The sequence below is a fragment of the Tinamus guttatus genome, unplaced genomic scaffold (genome assembly GCF_059628265.1).
Source record: "Tinamus guttatus ecotype Peru unplaced genomic scaffold, ASM5962826v1 Tinamus_guttatus_pri_ptg000155l, whole genome shotgun sequence".
Classification (NCBI taxonomy): Eukaryota; Metazoa; Chordata; class Aves; order Tinamiformes; family Tinamidae; genus Tinamus; species Tinamus guttatus.
In genome coordinates, this window is record NW_028288689.1 from 7,985,222 (window position 1) to 8,000,825 (window position 15,604).

General features: G+C 50.5%; 1 protein-coding gene and 1 pseudogene across 1 annotated transcript; both read right to left on the reverse strand.

Annotated features, from left to right (window-relative positions):
- Positions 1 to 39: 39 nt before the first annotated feature.
- LOC148595076 (protocadherin gamma-A6 pseudogene) lies at positions 40 to 8,500 on the reverse strand (annotated as a pseudogene).
- A 1,424-nt stretch (positions 8,501 to 9,924) lies between these two features.
- Positions 9,925 to 12,369, reverse strand: LOC148595077 (protocadherin beta-15-like). The gene has a single exon (XM_088522725.1). The coding sequence runs from the start codon at positions 12,367 to 12,369 to the stop codon at positions 9,925 to 9,927; it is 2,445 nt and encodes an 814-aa protein (XP_088378851.1).
- Between the last annotated feature and the right edge of the window lie 3,235 nt (positions 12,370 to 15,604).

The window sequence follows — 15,604 nt, forward strand, 5'->3', positions numbered from 1 at the left end:
GAAACAACCCGTGATTCAAATAAATACAATTAATGCTAGTTACCGGGCAGTGGATGCGTTGCAGCAGGACGTGCCTTTCTCTCTGCGCCCAGTTCCGAAGCGGCACTGCGGAGACACCCAGCACGGGGGGAGGTGCCGGTATCGAAAACTGCTCCTCCACGTTGGCCAACAGTGACACCCTGAGACCGTGTCTGAGAATCGCAGCTTCCGAGGTAAATAGCTCGAAGCTCCAGTTAATTAATTCCTTACATAAAAATAAAAAACCAACGCTCCAAACTACATTGTGTAATACGGATATCTTAGTAGTGTAAAAGAGAAAGGCTGTGTTTGTGGAAGTCTGCATTTAGATAAAGCTACCTCTGACTTCCTCCACCTTGTAGAATCAATCCTCTTTCTCTCGCTGGTCTTAGGAAAAGAGAATCCCTGCTCTCTCTATGCATGTAAACCTCAGAGATCTCTAGGGACAGGGCGCTGCAGTTTAACTATCTTCACTGTCATGGGAAAAGAAAACAAAGACGGGAAGGGAGGGAGGGAGGAAGGAAAAGAGGAAGGAAGGAGAAGGAGTTTCAAGGGAGGGGAAGGTAAGTGCAAGGTTTCTTCACCAGTTGGAAATAACCTAAGTTGGAAATAAAGTTGAAAATAACCTAAGAATTGGAAGATATGACATCTGAGAAAGTGTTCTTATTCCATGCACAACCTGAACTTACTTATCTCATTACCAAGGGGATTCTAACAAACAGCCAACATATTATCTGAAGAATGCCTTGGAAAGATCTCTGGTTTCAACAAGTCATACTACCAATTTTGGAAACAAACACTGCTTTCTGATGCACACAATTCACTCCTCTGTCACTCCTCACTGAGACACATGTCTTATGCACATCATTCAGTCCTAAGGACTCACAGGTGGCCCTCACAGCACAGCCATTGGCACACATGACTATTTTCAACTCTTACACACCTCAAAATCTTTGTTCTCCTCAACACAACCATCTCCCAAATGGCATTTATCACACAGCTTTGCAGCCATTGAGTTTCAGGCCAGGCCGCACTGTCCTTGTACCTGTTGGCCACCCCTTCACTGCATTACTGTGGTCATGAGCATGTGGACCTAGCAAACAAGGACACTGGTGATCTAAACTTCCAGAGATCCCAATCTTGACTGTTCCTCAAGGAAATATTAAAATTCAGGCTTTGCAGCCTCAGAGACATCCACAAAGCTGTTCTGTGTATCAGGTGGCAAAACACACAGATTTTAACCAATAAGAAGCCTCATATTCCCCTTCCTTTTTATAAGTACATGCCATGCTATGCATACCACTGCATACTGAAGTTTGTTCTGTGCCATGCTTTTCTAGACACACACACACACACACAAAAAGAATAATATTGATTGTGAAAGAAGGAACCTAGAGGTACTGCTAATGATACCATAGTAACATAACTCAAAGGACTGATAAATTCACTCCTTTTCTGCAGCAGTACCAGCTTTGCCAGGAAAAGTACAAAACTATGTAGACTGTTAGCCCTGAGCTGTCCTGACATTGATTCCTATTCTGCCCACAAAAAGCTCAGGTCGACTTGGTTGAAACTCTAAAGTTCGAGGTCTGCTCTAAACATCATTTCACACTGTTATACTTAAGAACAGAATGTCTTGGGGATCTTCTAGGCAAAAGTTACCCAGCCTCATCCAGCCTGCAGGTATCATATCCAGCTGAAGTTATTTGTGTGTGCTGTTGTGACCTTCCTTCTGCCATTTGGGAAGGCCTGTTTTCTGTGCTGGGTAAGGATGACCATCAAGAGGCAGGTCATCCATCTGCTGGCCTTTAAGAGAACAGTAGAGTAGCAGCATCAAAAAGCAGCAGCCCTGTTCCCTCTGCCATTTTTGGATTATTGATGATATCAAAACCTCCATCTGACACCTTTGAGGCAGTTGTAATTTTACAACTATTTTGCTACAACTCTGCCTGAAATGTACCTGCAGAGCATCTGGCAGGTCAGTGAGTGCTCAAGGGGCAAACTGTGCCCTAAATTCTCCCTTCGAGGTTTATAGATAAGAGGCTGTTTACACACATTTTTGTCAGTGTTTATGGGTTTTTGTACCCTGTGATCTGTTCCCATCCTGAAGCCAAAAGTGTGAATGTTTTATTGTGCTTCAGGCAGAGGCCTACAATCTCATGCAAGGTAGAACAGACTATATGAGACATTCTCTGCTTCATCTTCCTCACACGCAATAATTTAGTCTTCATGTGGATGTGCACTTGTCTTGCTTGGAATTAAGCTTTTGCTGCAAGCCAGCATTGGTAGGTTCAAAGGGAAAAGCCTACTCTGTAAAGCAAACTCTTGAAGGAGTCATTTCACTTTATTTCAGTAGTAGGAAGTGTATTATACAGACATCTAGTAACATCTCCTCACAATGCACCCTGCATGGAACACTGCCACATTTCCTCAGCCAGATATAACAAAAAATAGGAATGGATGAAACCGCACCTGTGGGGAGAATATGAATAAGACCAAATTTTACACTCACCCACTCAAAACTACATTTCAGGCATCTCTTCCACCTAACCTCTGTCTACATGCACAGAATTCTTCCACCTGCCTAAAATGTTGCCCGAAAAGGTGGCAAGTGATGAACCAGCAATAAGACCCCATAGTGGCTCTTTTTGAATTTATATATCTGCTAGGCCAAGATCAGAATGGGCTACAATATGGACACGTGTTTCCTGGGGTGCACCACTTGGGTAGCATGTGTCTGTGTCAGCAAGCAAACTTGCCTACTCTCTGGGAGCAAAGGTTCCACTTTTGCACATCCACTTCCAATACCTAACATTCACAGGAATAGGTGAATTACAAGCAAAAAATGGTAAACCAAGTAATAACAAATAATAACAAGGCTCTAAAGACCTGACTCAAGGAACAGGCCACCACACCATTGTGCAAGTGGCTTTCTGTGGTTATTGAGAAGTTAAACAGAAGCAACTCATCACAAAGACACAGCCCTTCTTACACCTTCTTCCACCATTGCTGGGAATATGTGATGCTGTATTCCTAATACTCTAATGACCTAGATGTTATCTAGTCTATATTAAAAGAAGAAACTGCACTATAAGCAAGAGTACTTGACATAGAAGTGAAATAAATATGTTCTTATGACAAAATACATGTAGAGCTCTTCTTTCACTTTTGTCTACAATGCTGCAGGCAGAAATAAATAAATAAATAAATAATGTAGACACAGTAGGGTAACATAAGGACCGACCCCCAGTGACCTCTTAATGCAGTTATACATACAGGTCACCTTAACAAAGAGAGTACCGAAAGAAGAAGAAAAACACAGGAAAAGAGAGCAGTTTGTTATGTAGGTTAAAAAGGGAATAAATCTTATTCACTGAACCTCAGCCTCTAACATAAGTCCTAGAGTCTTAACATTTCGTAGAGATATTGTGAGAGATACTGCAACACAACCCTGAGACCGTCAGAGCAAAAGCCCGCTTCCATAAACATCAACTAAGAAGACTTCTTGCAAGATTTCAAGCTTGAAGATAGCTCAAGATCAGGAACCCAGAAGTACAACCACGGTGAAACTCTCCATTGCAGTGTTACTAGGCCACCCAGGTGTTAAAGTGAGGTATCCCACAGGAGTTTCTAGGTATTCCAGGCATGTAGCACTTGCATAGACAGTTATATAATGTTACATAGTTATTGCTCGAAGACACCCACCTCAGATGACAACAACTGATCCATCTACATTCTTCTTCCAATTCCTTATGCAGCCTGTTACCCTCCTTGTACTGCCTACAAATGCTTTCATTGCCACGTAGAGATCAGACTTACCTATGCCAAAAGTAAGAGAGTTCCATTCAGAGGCATTCTAGGCATTTAGTATATCTAAAGGTGGTTATGAAACATTACACAGTTATTGAATAAAGACCCAGGCCTCTGAGGCCTCTCACCAGCCTTAAGGATGTGAATAAGAGGATATTGTTATTTCTGGTGCACAGCCTTGGCAGAATAAATGAAAATAAAGTGTTGTTCAGTCAACAGCTGACCCACCTACCTTCTTCCAATTCCTTTTCCAGCCTCTTCTTTCACTGCCTACAAATGCTTTCATTGCCACATAGTAGTCTGACATTGGACCTTACCTATGCCAAAACTAAGAGAACTTTGTACAGAAGCATTGTCAGCCATTCTAGGAATGTGGCATTTCTACTGGTGTTTTTTAAAAAAAAATTTACAGATATTGCAAGACAGAAGCCTCAGAGGCCTGTCACCACCATTCAGGACATGAGTAAGGGAATCTTGTTATTCCAGGCACAACCTTGACAGAAAGAACACAAAGTGTTTTTCAGTCAAAAGCTGACCCACTCACCTTCTAATTCCTTATCCAGCCTCTCCTTGCACTACCTGCACGTACTTGCACTGCCCTGTAACACTCTGACATTAGGCTCCTTGCAAGCATACGTATAACAAAGTCATGTTATTTATAGCTTTAAAAATCCTCCCTTTCTGTAGCAGGAAGACGTCATGAAAAAAAGAGCTACTTTTAAAGGGAAAGGACTGTGTGTGTGTGACTAAGACAAAATGCTGCTTTGTCCACGTCTCTGTTTACAGACAGTCCATCCATTTAAACAAATGCCCTGAAGAAGGTGTAACATCTGTTTTTCGACCACCATGGTAAAGTTACCCAGTATCTAGCATTCAGATGAACAGTTGAACTACACACAAAGGGTGGTAACCGGAGTAATAACGTGGCACAGAGTCTTCAAAGACACAGCCCAAGGAACAGGTCATAAAAACATGAGGAAAATTCATTTTAAAAAGAAAGCATTTGCACTTTTGAGAGTACCACAGCATCAGTAGCACTTCAGAAACCAATTATTTGAGAAATAGGGACCATGGGAGCAATTGGCCTGGAAGATACGACTCAAGAAGCAGGCAAAACTATGCACATGTGACCCTCATAATCTTCGTAAATGCCAACTAAGTAGCATTAAAACAGCTGCAGCACGAAACATTTCCCTCCATGATAGACTAGCATGCACACGTACACACAAGTGAGGTTCATTTTCATGCTTCCCACACCGCTATAAGAAGTCACACACATCTAAAACATATGAGTGATGTAAGGCCGAACACATACACTAGAGAAAGGGTCAGCAGAATACCTGCTTAAGGACACTCTTTAAGATCCTGCTTAACGATAGAGATGTGATATTTCCAGAAAAATATATAATCCTTCTCCTAACATAGCAATTGTTGAGAGCAATTCCAGCAGAAAAAGAAATCTTAAACCCAAACTGCACTCTCATTTCTTATATTCTACAACAACTGCAACACTCAAAAAAAAAAAAAAAAAAAAAAAAAAAAAAAACGAGAGACAAAGAATGGAAAAGGATGTGCTTCACCTGAGTAAGAAACTATGCCTATAATTGCAAAGAAACACAGGTGGAGACCAGTGCTAACAAAACCTACAGGAACATAAATCTTGCATAAAACAGGAACATAAATCTTGCATTCACAATAGAACTTGGTTATATTTTTAGAGCATTATCATTTTAGTCACAAAGGTCTACGTCACCAACAAATGCTCACACTCTACCTCAGGAGGATCACGACACACAAGAGAGTCATCTGCCCATAGCCAGCACATCTCCACACGCTGCCTAAATGCGTGCAGCCCAGGACTGATTGCATGCCTTTTAAACAGTTGGTATCCAAACAAAAGGGCGTGCTCCAAGAAGAGGGTGATAACATCAGTGAGCGATTGACGCTCTTTAACAGGCAATACATTTAATGAGCCACTCACAAAGACATTTAAAAGCACCTTTACATTTCTGAGAGTACCGCATCATCTTCGAAGGGAAATTTGATGGGCAAGAGAGACCTTAGAAACAATCGCGGCCATACCCTCGGAGAGAGCTTTGTCTTCACTTGTTAGTGCCCCGCAAGGCGACAGAGGAGACGAGGTGGAGAAAAGCAGAGGAAGCAGAAATCATGAAAGAAAGACAAAGGGGAGCGGGAGTTGGAAAGTCTCTCTGTCAGGACTCACCAGGAGGGCGTCTCCGCTGTCGCCGCGGGCGCTCGAGGGCTCTTCGGGCAGCAGCAGCGGCGCGCCTTTGTCGGGCGGCGGCGCGGCCGGGAGGGTGTTGCAGCAGCTGCCGCCCGGACAGCCGAGCTGGCTCTTGCGCGAGTCGGCGGTGAGCGAGACGTCGTGCGCGTAGGAGTGCAGGAAGGCGCGCACGCCGTCGATGCCCACGAAGTGCGAGGCCGGCACGGCGCGCAAGGCCCCGCTGCCCGCGGCCAGCAGGCGGGAGCGGCGCCACTGGCGTAGGCGCAGCGCCAGCAGCGCCAGCAGGAAGGCCACCAAGAGGCAGCCCACGGCCGCCACGGCCACCACGAGCCAGCGCGTCACGCTGCCGCCCGCCTCGCCCTCGTAGTCGTCGTCACCCGGCGCCGCCGCGCCGCCCGCCTCCCACAGCAGCTCGGCCACGCTCTCGGCCAGCACCAGCGTCAGCGTGGCCGTGGCCGACAGCGCCGGCTGCCCGTGGTCCTTCACCAGCACCACGAGGCTGTGGCGCAGCGCGTCGCGCGCCAGCGGGAAGCGCGCCGTGCGCACCTCGCCGCTGTGCAGCCCCACGCGGAACAGCCCCGGCTCCGTCGCCTTGGCCAGCTCGTACGACAGCCACGCGTTCTGCCCCGAGTCCGCGTCCACCGCCACCACCTTGGCCACCAGCGCCCCGGGCTCCGCCGAGCGCGGCGCCAGCTCCACGCCCGTCCAGCCCGCGCCCGGCGACGCCGCCGGCGGGTACAGCACCTGCGGCGCGTTGTCGTTCTCGTCCACGATCAAGAGCCGCACCGACACGTTGCTGCTCAGCGCCGGCGCGCCGCCGTCCTCCGCGCGCACCCACAGCTCCACCTCGCGCACCTCCTCGTAGTCGAACGAGCGCAGCGCGTACAGCGCGCCCGTCTCCGCGTGCACCGACACGTAGGACGAGAGCGGCGCGCCGCGCACCTGCCCCTCCCACAGCCGGTACCGCACGCGCGCGTTCTCGCCCCAGTCCGCGTCCCACGCGCGCACCGTCAGCACCAGCGCGCCCTTGGCGTTGTTCTCGGGCAGCCACGCGCTGTAGCGCGCCTCCGCGAACACCGGCGCGTTGTCGTTCACGTCCAGCACGCGCAGTGGCAGCACCGCGCTGCTCCACAGCGCGGGCGACCCGCCGTCCGTCGCGCGCACCGTCACGTTGTACTCCGCCACCGCCTCGCGGTCCAGCTCCCTCGATGTCTCCACGCTGTAGTAGTTGCCCAGCGAGCTGCGCAGGCGGAACGGCAGCCCCGCGTCCAGCGAGCACCTCACCTTCCCGTTCGCCCCCGAGTCGCGGTCCTGCACGTGGAGCAGGGCCACCACCGTTCCCGATGGAGAGTCCTCCGGCACCGCGTTCAGTGACGACGTGACTGTCAATTCGGGGGCGTTGTCATTTACGTCAGTCACCAAGACCGAGACTTTCGCCATGTCGAAGAGTTCTCCAACGTCCTTCGCTTGCACGCTTAATTCGTACGAATCACCTTCCTCGAAGTCCAAGCTCCTGGCCAGGGTGATAACTCCTGTCTCCGCGTCCAGAAGGAATATTTCCGACGCCTTTACCGAAATCTTTTGAAATAAAAATGTCACCTCTCCGTTCATTCCGTCGTCGGCATCGGTGGCACTTACAGTGAGCAGGGTGGAGCCAACGGGCACGTCCTCCCGCACACGCACCGTGTACACCGCCTGGCTGAACACCGGCGCGTTGTCGTTCGCGTCCAGCACGACCACACGGATCCGCGCCGTGCCCGTCCTCGCTGGATCCCCGCCGTCCATCGCCGTCAGCACCAGGTCGTGAATCAAGACTTGCTCCCGATCCAGTGCCTTCGCCAGGACCAGCACGGGACTTTTCCCACCGTCCGGTCCCGTCTGCACATCCAGAGTGAAGTGTTCGTCGCCACTCAGCTCGTAGCGCTGCAGGGAATTGTCCTCGTTGTCCGGGTCCTGAGCCTCAGCCAGCGGATATCGCCACCCCGGGACTGTTGTCTCGCTCACTTTCACTTGCATTTCTTCCCCTTGGAAGCTGGGCGAGTTGTCGTTAATGTCTCTGATTTCCACTTCGATTGCGTAAACTTTCATTTCGCCCTCCACTATCATCTCACAGCGCAGCACACACTCATCCGCGAATTCGCAGAGCTGTTCCCTGTCTATGCGTTCCGCGGTCACTAAATGGCCAGTCTTCTCATGCAGGGAGAAATACTGCTTCCTACCTCTGTGTGTGATGCGGACGCCGCGGTCGCGGAGCGCCGAGAGCTCCAGCCCCAGATCCTTGGCCACGTCGCCCACGAAGGAGCCCTTCTGCATCTCCTCGGGCACTGAGTAGCGCAGCTGCCCCCACGACACCTCCCACGCTGCCACCAAGACGCACCACAGCAGCGCCCGATCTCGCCGGGTGACGCGCTTCTCCCACGACCACATTTCCAGTCGAGACACCGCTTTCGCCCTCCTCCTGTTCGCTCCGCTTTCCCTCACAGCAGCACAACCAGGCTCGTCCCGCGCCCTGCTCCTTCCTGCGCTCTCCTTACCGTCACTCCGGCGGTGGCGGCTCCTTTCTCCCGGGCTGGCTTCTCGTCTCGCGCTCTCTGCCTGACGATCGGCCTCATCGTGAGCCAACAGCGACACTTGCAGCCGCAAAGAAGCACTGCAGCGCTCCAGCGCCGGCAACGCTACCCCTCCTCCCGTTTCCACTCTCTCTCAGCCGCACAGGCGCACCCGCGGCTTACAATATGCCCAACATTTTTTATCGAGACGCAACTGGCTTTCGAAAGCCCAAGGCCACTCTCTGCAATGGGTCCACGACGGTGCTTCGTCGGTGCTCGAGCGTTTCTCAGCCACATTCCCCAGGTGCAAAGAAAAATGCCGAGCACTCTTATTTTACACCGTCCCCAAAGAGACCTTGACAATTCTGAATGTCTTTGAGCCCCTTACATTAGGTAGGCGGAGAGAAATACGTGTCCATAGCTGCCTCCGTAACCAACGTATTTTATTGTATTTTTTTTTAAATTGGCCTACTCTTATTATTTTTGTGTTTATTTTGAACAAAGATGACTTAATATATTCCACATTATAATTAAAATTCCATACAATGCAAGGCTTTCGAAATATGTAGTGGTTGACAGCCTTCGATCAGACAGTGCCTTCCTAAATGGGTAGTGACAACTCAAAGCATGAGGAAAACATTGTTAAGAGACTCTACGCATGTAAAAATGAACACTGTAGAGAAAGAAGAGACGAGAAAGGCAGGGATATGGATATAAACACATAAGGAAAAAAGAAAAATAAACAGATCCAAGTACCGCTATGCAACTTCAAATAAAATGTTTTGAAGACCAAGCACACTACGGTAATACTCCCTTGAAGGGAGATCCTGGGCTCAGGGAAGGAAGAGAGTAGATCTTGCAAAAGACTCCAAAAAGTACGCAGAGTTTCAGTCTCTCTCGTGGACGGGAGGAGGGTGAAACAGCACAGAATATCAGCCGAGAACCGCGGTTTTATTTCACTACAAGCAAGGAAATTGGTTTAATGGGACGCTACGGCTCTAATTCTGCTACTCAAACGCTTCAGAAAAGGCTACTGAGGAAAGGACGAACATTAAGGAATTAACAGCTAATAGATAAAGTCGAGGGCGATTATACATTATTTTTTCCTTTATTCTTCGGGTGGAGGCGGGCGAGGATGGTGGGTGCGCGGGAAATGGTGGGGAGGCAACAAGCTGTTGCACCGTGTTGTGAGAGGAGAGAAGTTTCCTGTCCATCACCCTCCCGCCCTGGCTCACCTAAGCGAGGATCTTCCCCGCAGGTTTCGGAGGGAAGGGTCGAGCCGTGGCTGATGCTCGCGGAGCGCTAGTCTAAGGCCAGCCTGCCGAACGCCGCGGCGGGCAGCGTGCCGGGACTCTGCGGTCGCGGTTCCTCCGCGGGGGTGAGGCCGCCGGGGAAATCCTCGTCACCGGCAACGCCGCCGCCTGTGCCACAGTGCTGCGGTGGCAGGCTGGCGAGGAGCGGCTTCAGGAACTTGAACTCGCTGCTGCCCGAGCCCGTGGTGAGGCTCACCTCGTAGCAGTAGGCGTGGGGCAGAGTCCCCGCGGCGACCGCGTCGGCCAGGGTGCTCTGCAAGTCTCCGGGGCCGTAGAGCACGGTGCCCTCCTTGAGCGCCTTCCTCTTGCACACCTTGCACGCGACGAAGGCGGCGGCGGACGCGAGGAAGAGCAGCGACACGAGGACCAGGGAGACAATCAGATAAAGCGTGAGGGAGCCGCCGTCGTCATTATCCGCGGCCAGGCCGCTGCGCGGCATGTGCGCGTCCGAGAAGCCGTCGAGCAGCAGCGCGCCCAGCACCGCCGTGGCGGACAGCGGCGGCCGCCCGTTGTCGCGCACCAGGACCACCAGCTTCTGCTTCACGGCGTCCCTGTCGCTCAGCGGCCTCTTGAGCCGCACCTCCCCGCTTTGGCTGCCCACGGCGAAGAGCCCGGGCTCCGTTGCCTTGAGCAGTTGGTAGGAAAGCCAGGAATTCTGCCCTGAGTCGGCGTCGACCGCCACCACTTTGGTGACGAGGTAGCCCGCCTCGGCCCACGTGGGCACCAGCTCGCTGGACGGCGGCGAGCTGTCCTGCGCGGGGTGCAGCACCACGGGCGCGTTGTCGTTCTCGTCCAGCACGACGATGCGGACCGTGACGTTGGCGCTGCGTGGCGGCGAGCCCGAGTCGGACGCGCTCACCACCACCTCCAGCTGCCTCACCTGCTCGTAGTCCAGGGGCCGCAGCACAAACACCTTCCCGTTCTCGGAGTTCACGGAGACGTAGGAGCGCGGGGCGCGCTCCGCGGAGCCGTCCGCCGCCAGGGAATAGGTCACCCTCGAGTTGGGACCCTCGTCCACATCGGCCGCGCGGACGGCGCCCACAAGAGTCGCTGCCTCGTTGTTCTCACGCACGTACATGGAGTACGACGTCTGGTTGAAGATGGGCGCGTTGTCGTTGACGTCCGAGATGTCCACCGTGAAGGTGCGCGTGGTGCTGAGAGGCGGGGAGCCCGCGTCGGCCGCCGTCACGGCCAGCACGTACCGCGCCGTCTCCTCGCGGTCCAGGGCGCTCGCCGTCACCAGCTCGTAGTAGTTCTTATACGCAGCCCTCAGGGAGAAAGAGGGCTGCTCCTCGAGCCAACAGGACACCTTCCCGTTGGCGCCGGCATCGCGGTCCTTCACCACAAAGAGGCCAACCACCGTGCCGGGCAAAGCGCTCTCGGCCACGGGGCTCACGAAGGAGCTCACCACCAGCTCCGGCGCGTTGTCGTTCACATCCACCACCTCCACCAGCACCTTGCAGAGCGACGATAGACCCCCGCCGTCTGTGGCGCGCACGCTGAGCTCGTGCTTCTGCGCCGCCTCGAAATCCAGAGGCTGCGTGACACGAATTTCACCACTCCGGGCGTCGATCTCGAACGCCGAGTGACTGTGATCCACCGCTTGACTGAACGAATACGAGATCTCGCCGTTAGGTCCCACATCCGCGTCAGTTGCCAGCACGCGGAGAACCAGCGAGCCCTCCGGGGCGTTTTCCAAAACCTGACTTCTGTAGAGTTTCTGGGAGAAGACAGGTGCGTTGTCATTTACATCCAGGACAACGATGCGGATCTGAGTCGTCCCGCTGCGGGGTGGAGAGCCCCCGTCCGTCGCAATCAGACTAAAAGTATCCTCTGGTTGTTTCTCTCTGTCCAGCATCTTTTCCAACACTAATTCAATAGAACTATCGCCTTCACCCGGTTTACCAAAAGAGACGCTGAAATACTCGTTATCGGGAGCGATGCTATAAGCCTGCAGACTGTTGCTGCCAACATCGAGGTCCTGAGCTCCCTCCAGCGGGAAACGGGACCCCGGATCGCTCGTTTCGGGGATCTTGAAAGTCACTTGTTCCTCGGGGAAAACTGGTGAGTGGTCATTGATATCCTCTATGGCCACTTCGATGCGGAAGAACTGCAGCGGATTGGCGAGCAGTAACTCAAAGGAGACCGTGCAGGTGAGGGCCTGGCCGCAGAGCTCCTCCCGGTCGATCCTGTCCCTAACTGCGAGGCGGCCGGTGCTGCGCTCTAAGTGAAAGTGCTGGCGGCCGTCCTCCGACACCAGCCGGGCCTCGCGAGCCCCGAGCTGCGCCAGCTCCAGCGCCACGTCCTGCGCGACATGAGCCACCAGGGAGCCGCTCTCGCTCTCCTCGGCCACGGAGTAGCGGATGGGCTGCGAGCGAGCAAGCGGCACGGAGAGAAAGACACAGAGACAAAGCACTTGCCTTGCAGGCGCCATGCCGGGCGCGGCGGGCTCGCTGCGTCTCGCCGGTCGCCGGTGCAGAGTGCGGGGAGCTGCGGGGCCGCACGCGAAGACGGCCGCCATACGGGCGCTCCTGCTCGCCCAGGGCGCTGCGCTGAGGGACGGCCGAGGTGTCCGGCAGCGGCTGGCGCGGAGGAGCGAGCGCTCGCCGCTCCGCTCGCCTTCCCGATCGCCGCCGCCTCCCCGCGAGAGCCGCAGCGCCGCTGAGCGCCGCCTTGGCCGACAGCACCACCCTGCGGCCCGCGCCGGGAACTGCTCCTCCGGACGGCGGCCTTTACAGATCGGTTTACAGATTACACGGTGAGGGCGTCCTTGTGTGCAAGGCTTCAAAGACGACAGAAAAAGACAAATGGAATGGCAAAACGGAACTGGAAAAAGAGAAGGAGATTGAAAAGAATTAGAGGAAGGTAGAAGGAAAACAAAAAAAAAAAAGGAAAAGGAAAGTGTATATTGGAACACAGAAAGAATGATGGAAAAGGAAATAGGAAAAGGAAATGGTCCTGCAGCAGAGCACGCTAACTCTCCGTTTTTGCCATCTCAGAGAGTACAGCAAGAAGCAAGCAGTGCCATGAGGTGCTCTGATAAGGATCGATACCTTCCCCCAGGTCAAAACCAATCCCTACTCATGGTAAATGCCAACTATGAAGATCCTCCCTAAATCAGTGGAAGGAAAGTAGCATGCAATAAATGGATTACTCGATATTGCAAGAATCGTCATAGTTGGATGCCTCAGAATCCTTGTCCATCGATATAGAAAGTAATATGTGTATTACAAATTTCCATCTTTTCTGATCAACTCAGCAGTCTACTCTGATGCATTCAGCTATAATCGCATTATTGGAAACTAAAGCAAAGGTTCTTTCAAAGTATTTATAGCTTCTAACCTACCGGAAACAGAATGTTGTTGCGTTCATTCAGTTAAAATAGACATTTCTAAAACAAAGAAATAAAAAAATGTAAAAGGTGGTGCAGCCGGACTTAGAGGAATACGCAGGCATAGAGACCTGAATTGTTCCGATGGCTCCTTCAGACGACATATCCATCTACTCGATCCTTTTGTTGTTCATTGCCTTAGCCTTTGTATTTGTTAATTGCTTTCATTAGCAGTCTTTCTTACCTCCCAAACCTACTTTTCATTTTGGTTTCCACCCCCACATCAGAGCCTGATGCCAATTCTACTTTGTTTCTCCCCTCTCCACCGATAATTTTGTAACTTTACATTTGCTTAGTATCTGACCTTATAGTTTTAATCCACTAACAGTCGTAAACAAGAGCTCGTTGATCCCGTAGAGTACAGGCAAATCCATCCAGACAGGACAGAAAAGGGACAGGTGTGGACTGATACCCCTTCGATTGTAAACATTATCTCAAGCGGTAAAAACGATATCTCAAGCAGTAAATGAATGACTAGAGGGTTGTTTAGAAGAAATAACAAAATAAATTGAATACGCTGACAGAAGGAAGCCTCTGTGCTTCCTAAGATGTGCTAAAGAATGTGTACTGCTAACGTAACTAATCACAAGACAGTGAGAAATGGTCTTCCGGAAGGCACAATTAGAAGCTAGGAAAGGCCATTAAATTAGAGATACTAATCGCATCTCTAACTGGGCATGATGGTAAGGGGGTTGGGCGGGAAGACCGGCAGGCAATACCAATTCTGAGACAAATAAAAATCGGATTGAAGCAAAGGTATTAAGCTGAATGGAAAGATAAACACGAAAGAAGTGGCCCCATCAGTGGAGGCTATTCCTCCCTTTCCGGTAACACAATTTAAATGTCATATAGTGTCTCTACAAAAGTTAACCTTCTAACTCATCGCTTAAGAAATTTGCGAAATGAAATGGAAATTATTCTGAGTAGTCTCGAAATATTACGAAAAGTTGAGGGCGACTAAGACGTTAGAGATCATAGGAGAACTAGTACCATCACGCTGGGTTTTTCCATCAAGCTCCCTCTTTACCTTAGGCTCGATATTAAAAGACACAGTGACGCCCTGCACTACCACCACGGATGGCAAAAGCGATAAGAAACAACCGAAGAATGCAGAAAATCCACGACCGTAGAGAAATAAGGTTTTCTCCATCTTCACTATTTCGACTCTTTCCGCATCAAAACTGCTGCGGTAGACAACGACATCGATTTGTTTATTTACAGGGAAGTGAGACCCTCCTCATGACCAGAGACACAGCTTTGTTTCCTCATTCACGGACACGCACTCACAATTAATTTGGAACTACATTACGGAAAAGAAAAAAAAAAACACGTAAAACAAATGCTTCCCGCTCAACATAATGAATCACGTGAAGGTACTTTTTTTAGGGGGGATGGAGGGGGAAAAGTAGAAGAGAAATCATTCAAAAAAAAAAACCCTTTAGCACAAAATGTCCATCTCACTTTGCCAGTCCCCAAGTGCAGCACCAGCAGACCTCATGGTATGCTATGAGAAGAAACATTCACACTTGCTAACGAGAAGATGATAGTTACACCCGAAGGGAAACACGCAGCCGTCTTTTTTTTTTTTTTTTTTTTTTTTAATGAAAGAAGAACCCAAAGATTGCTTTTGTCTCCTTCACAGGCGCGTCCTATTTCACTCAGTATACCACTAAAAGATAACTAGTTTCGTTTCGTATGACAAACACTTCCATAAATCAAGTGGACGTCAAAAAAAAAAAAAAAAAAAAGTGATCGATTAAATCTGTTTTCCTGCCTGTCCATATAGAATACATAAAGGGACATTTCAAGATATTTCCAGGAAATACAAAGGTTTGTTCAAAGGTTTGTTAGTGAATGCTAACTGTGAAAGAATACCTCTAACTTCAAAAGAAGAAAAAAGAAAGAAAGAAAAATAAATATGAAGAACAACATAACAAAGGCTTTGTGACATCAAAACTACAATTCAATAAATTACCACTCAATACATATCTTGGGCATCACAAATTCTCTTGCTGGAGGATCTAATAAAACAAGAACTTGCTAAGGGAAAAGGAAAAAAAAGTAATGAACAGTTCAATCTGAACTGCCAAGAACCATTAGAAGTGACAATTCTGGTACTAGGGTCTAGGACAGCAGATGGAATGGGAAGTGATTAGTGTTTCAGTGCAGGGGAAACTTCTAGCTAGCAGGCGACCAGATTTCTTCACCAGTTGCAAATAAACTCAGTGGTCACTGCTGCTCGAGTAGGCTGGAAATCTCAGTGCCTGAGAAATGCACA

What these genes read in the sequence shown, in the direction of transcription:
- LOC148595077 (XM_088522725.1), bottom strand. Translation starts at nt 12,369, where the DNA reads ATGGCGCCTGCAAGGCAAGTGCTTTGTCTCTGTGTCTTTCTCTCCGTG.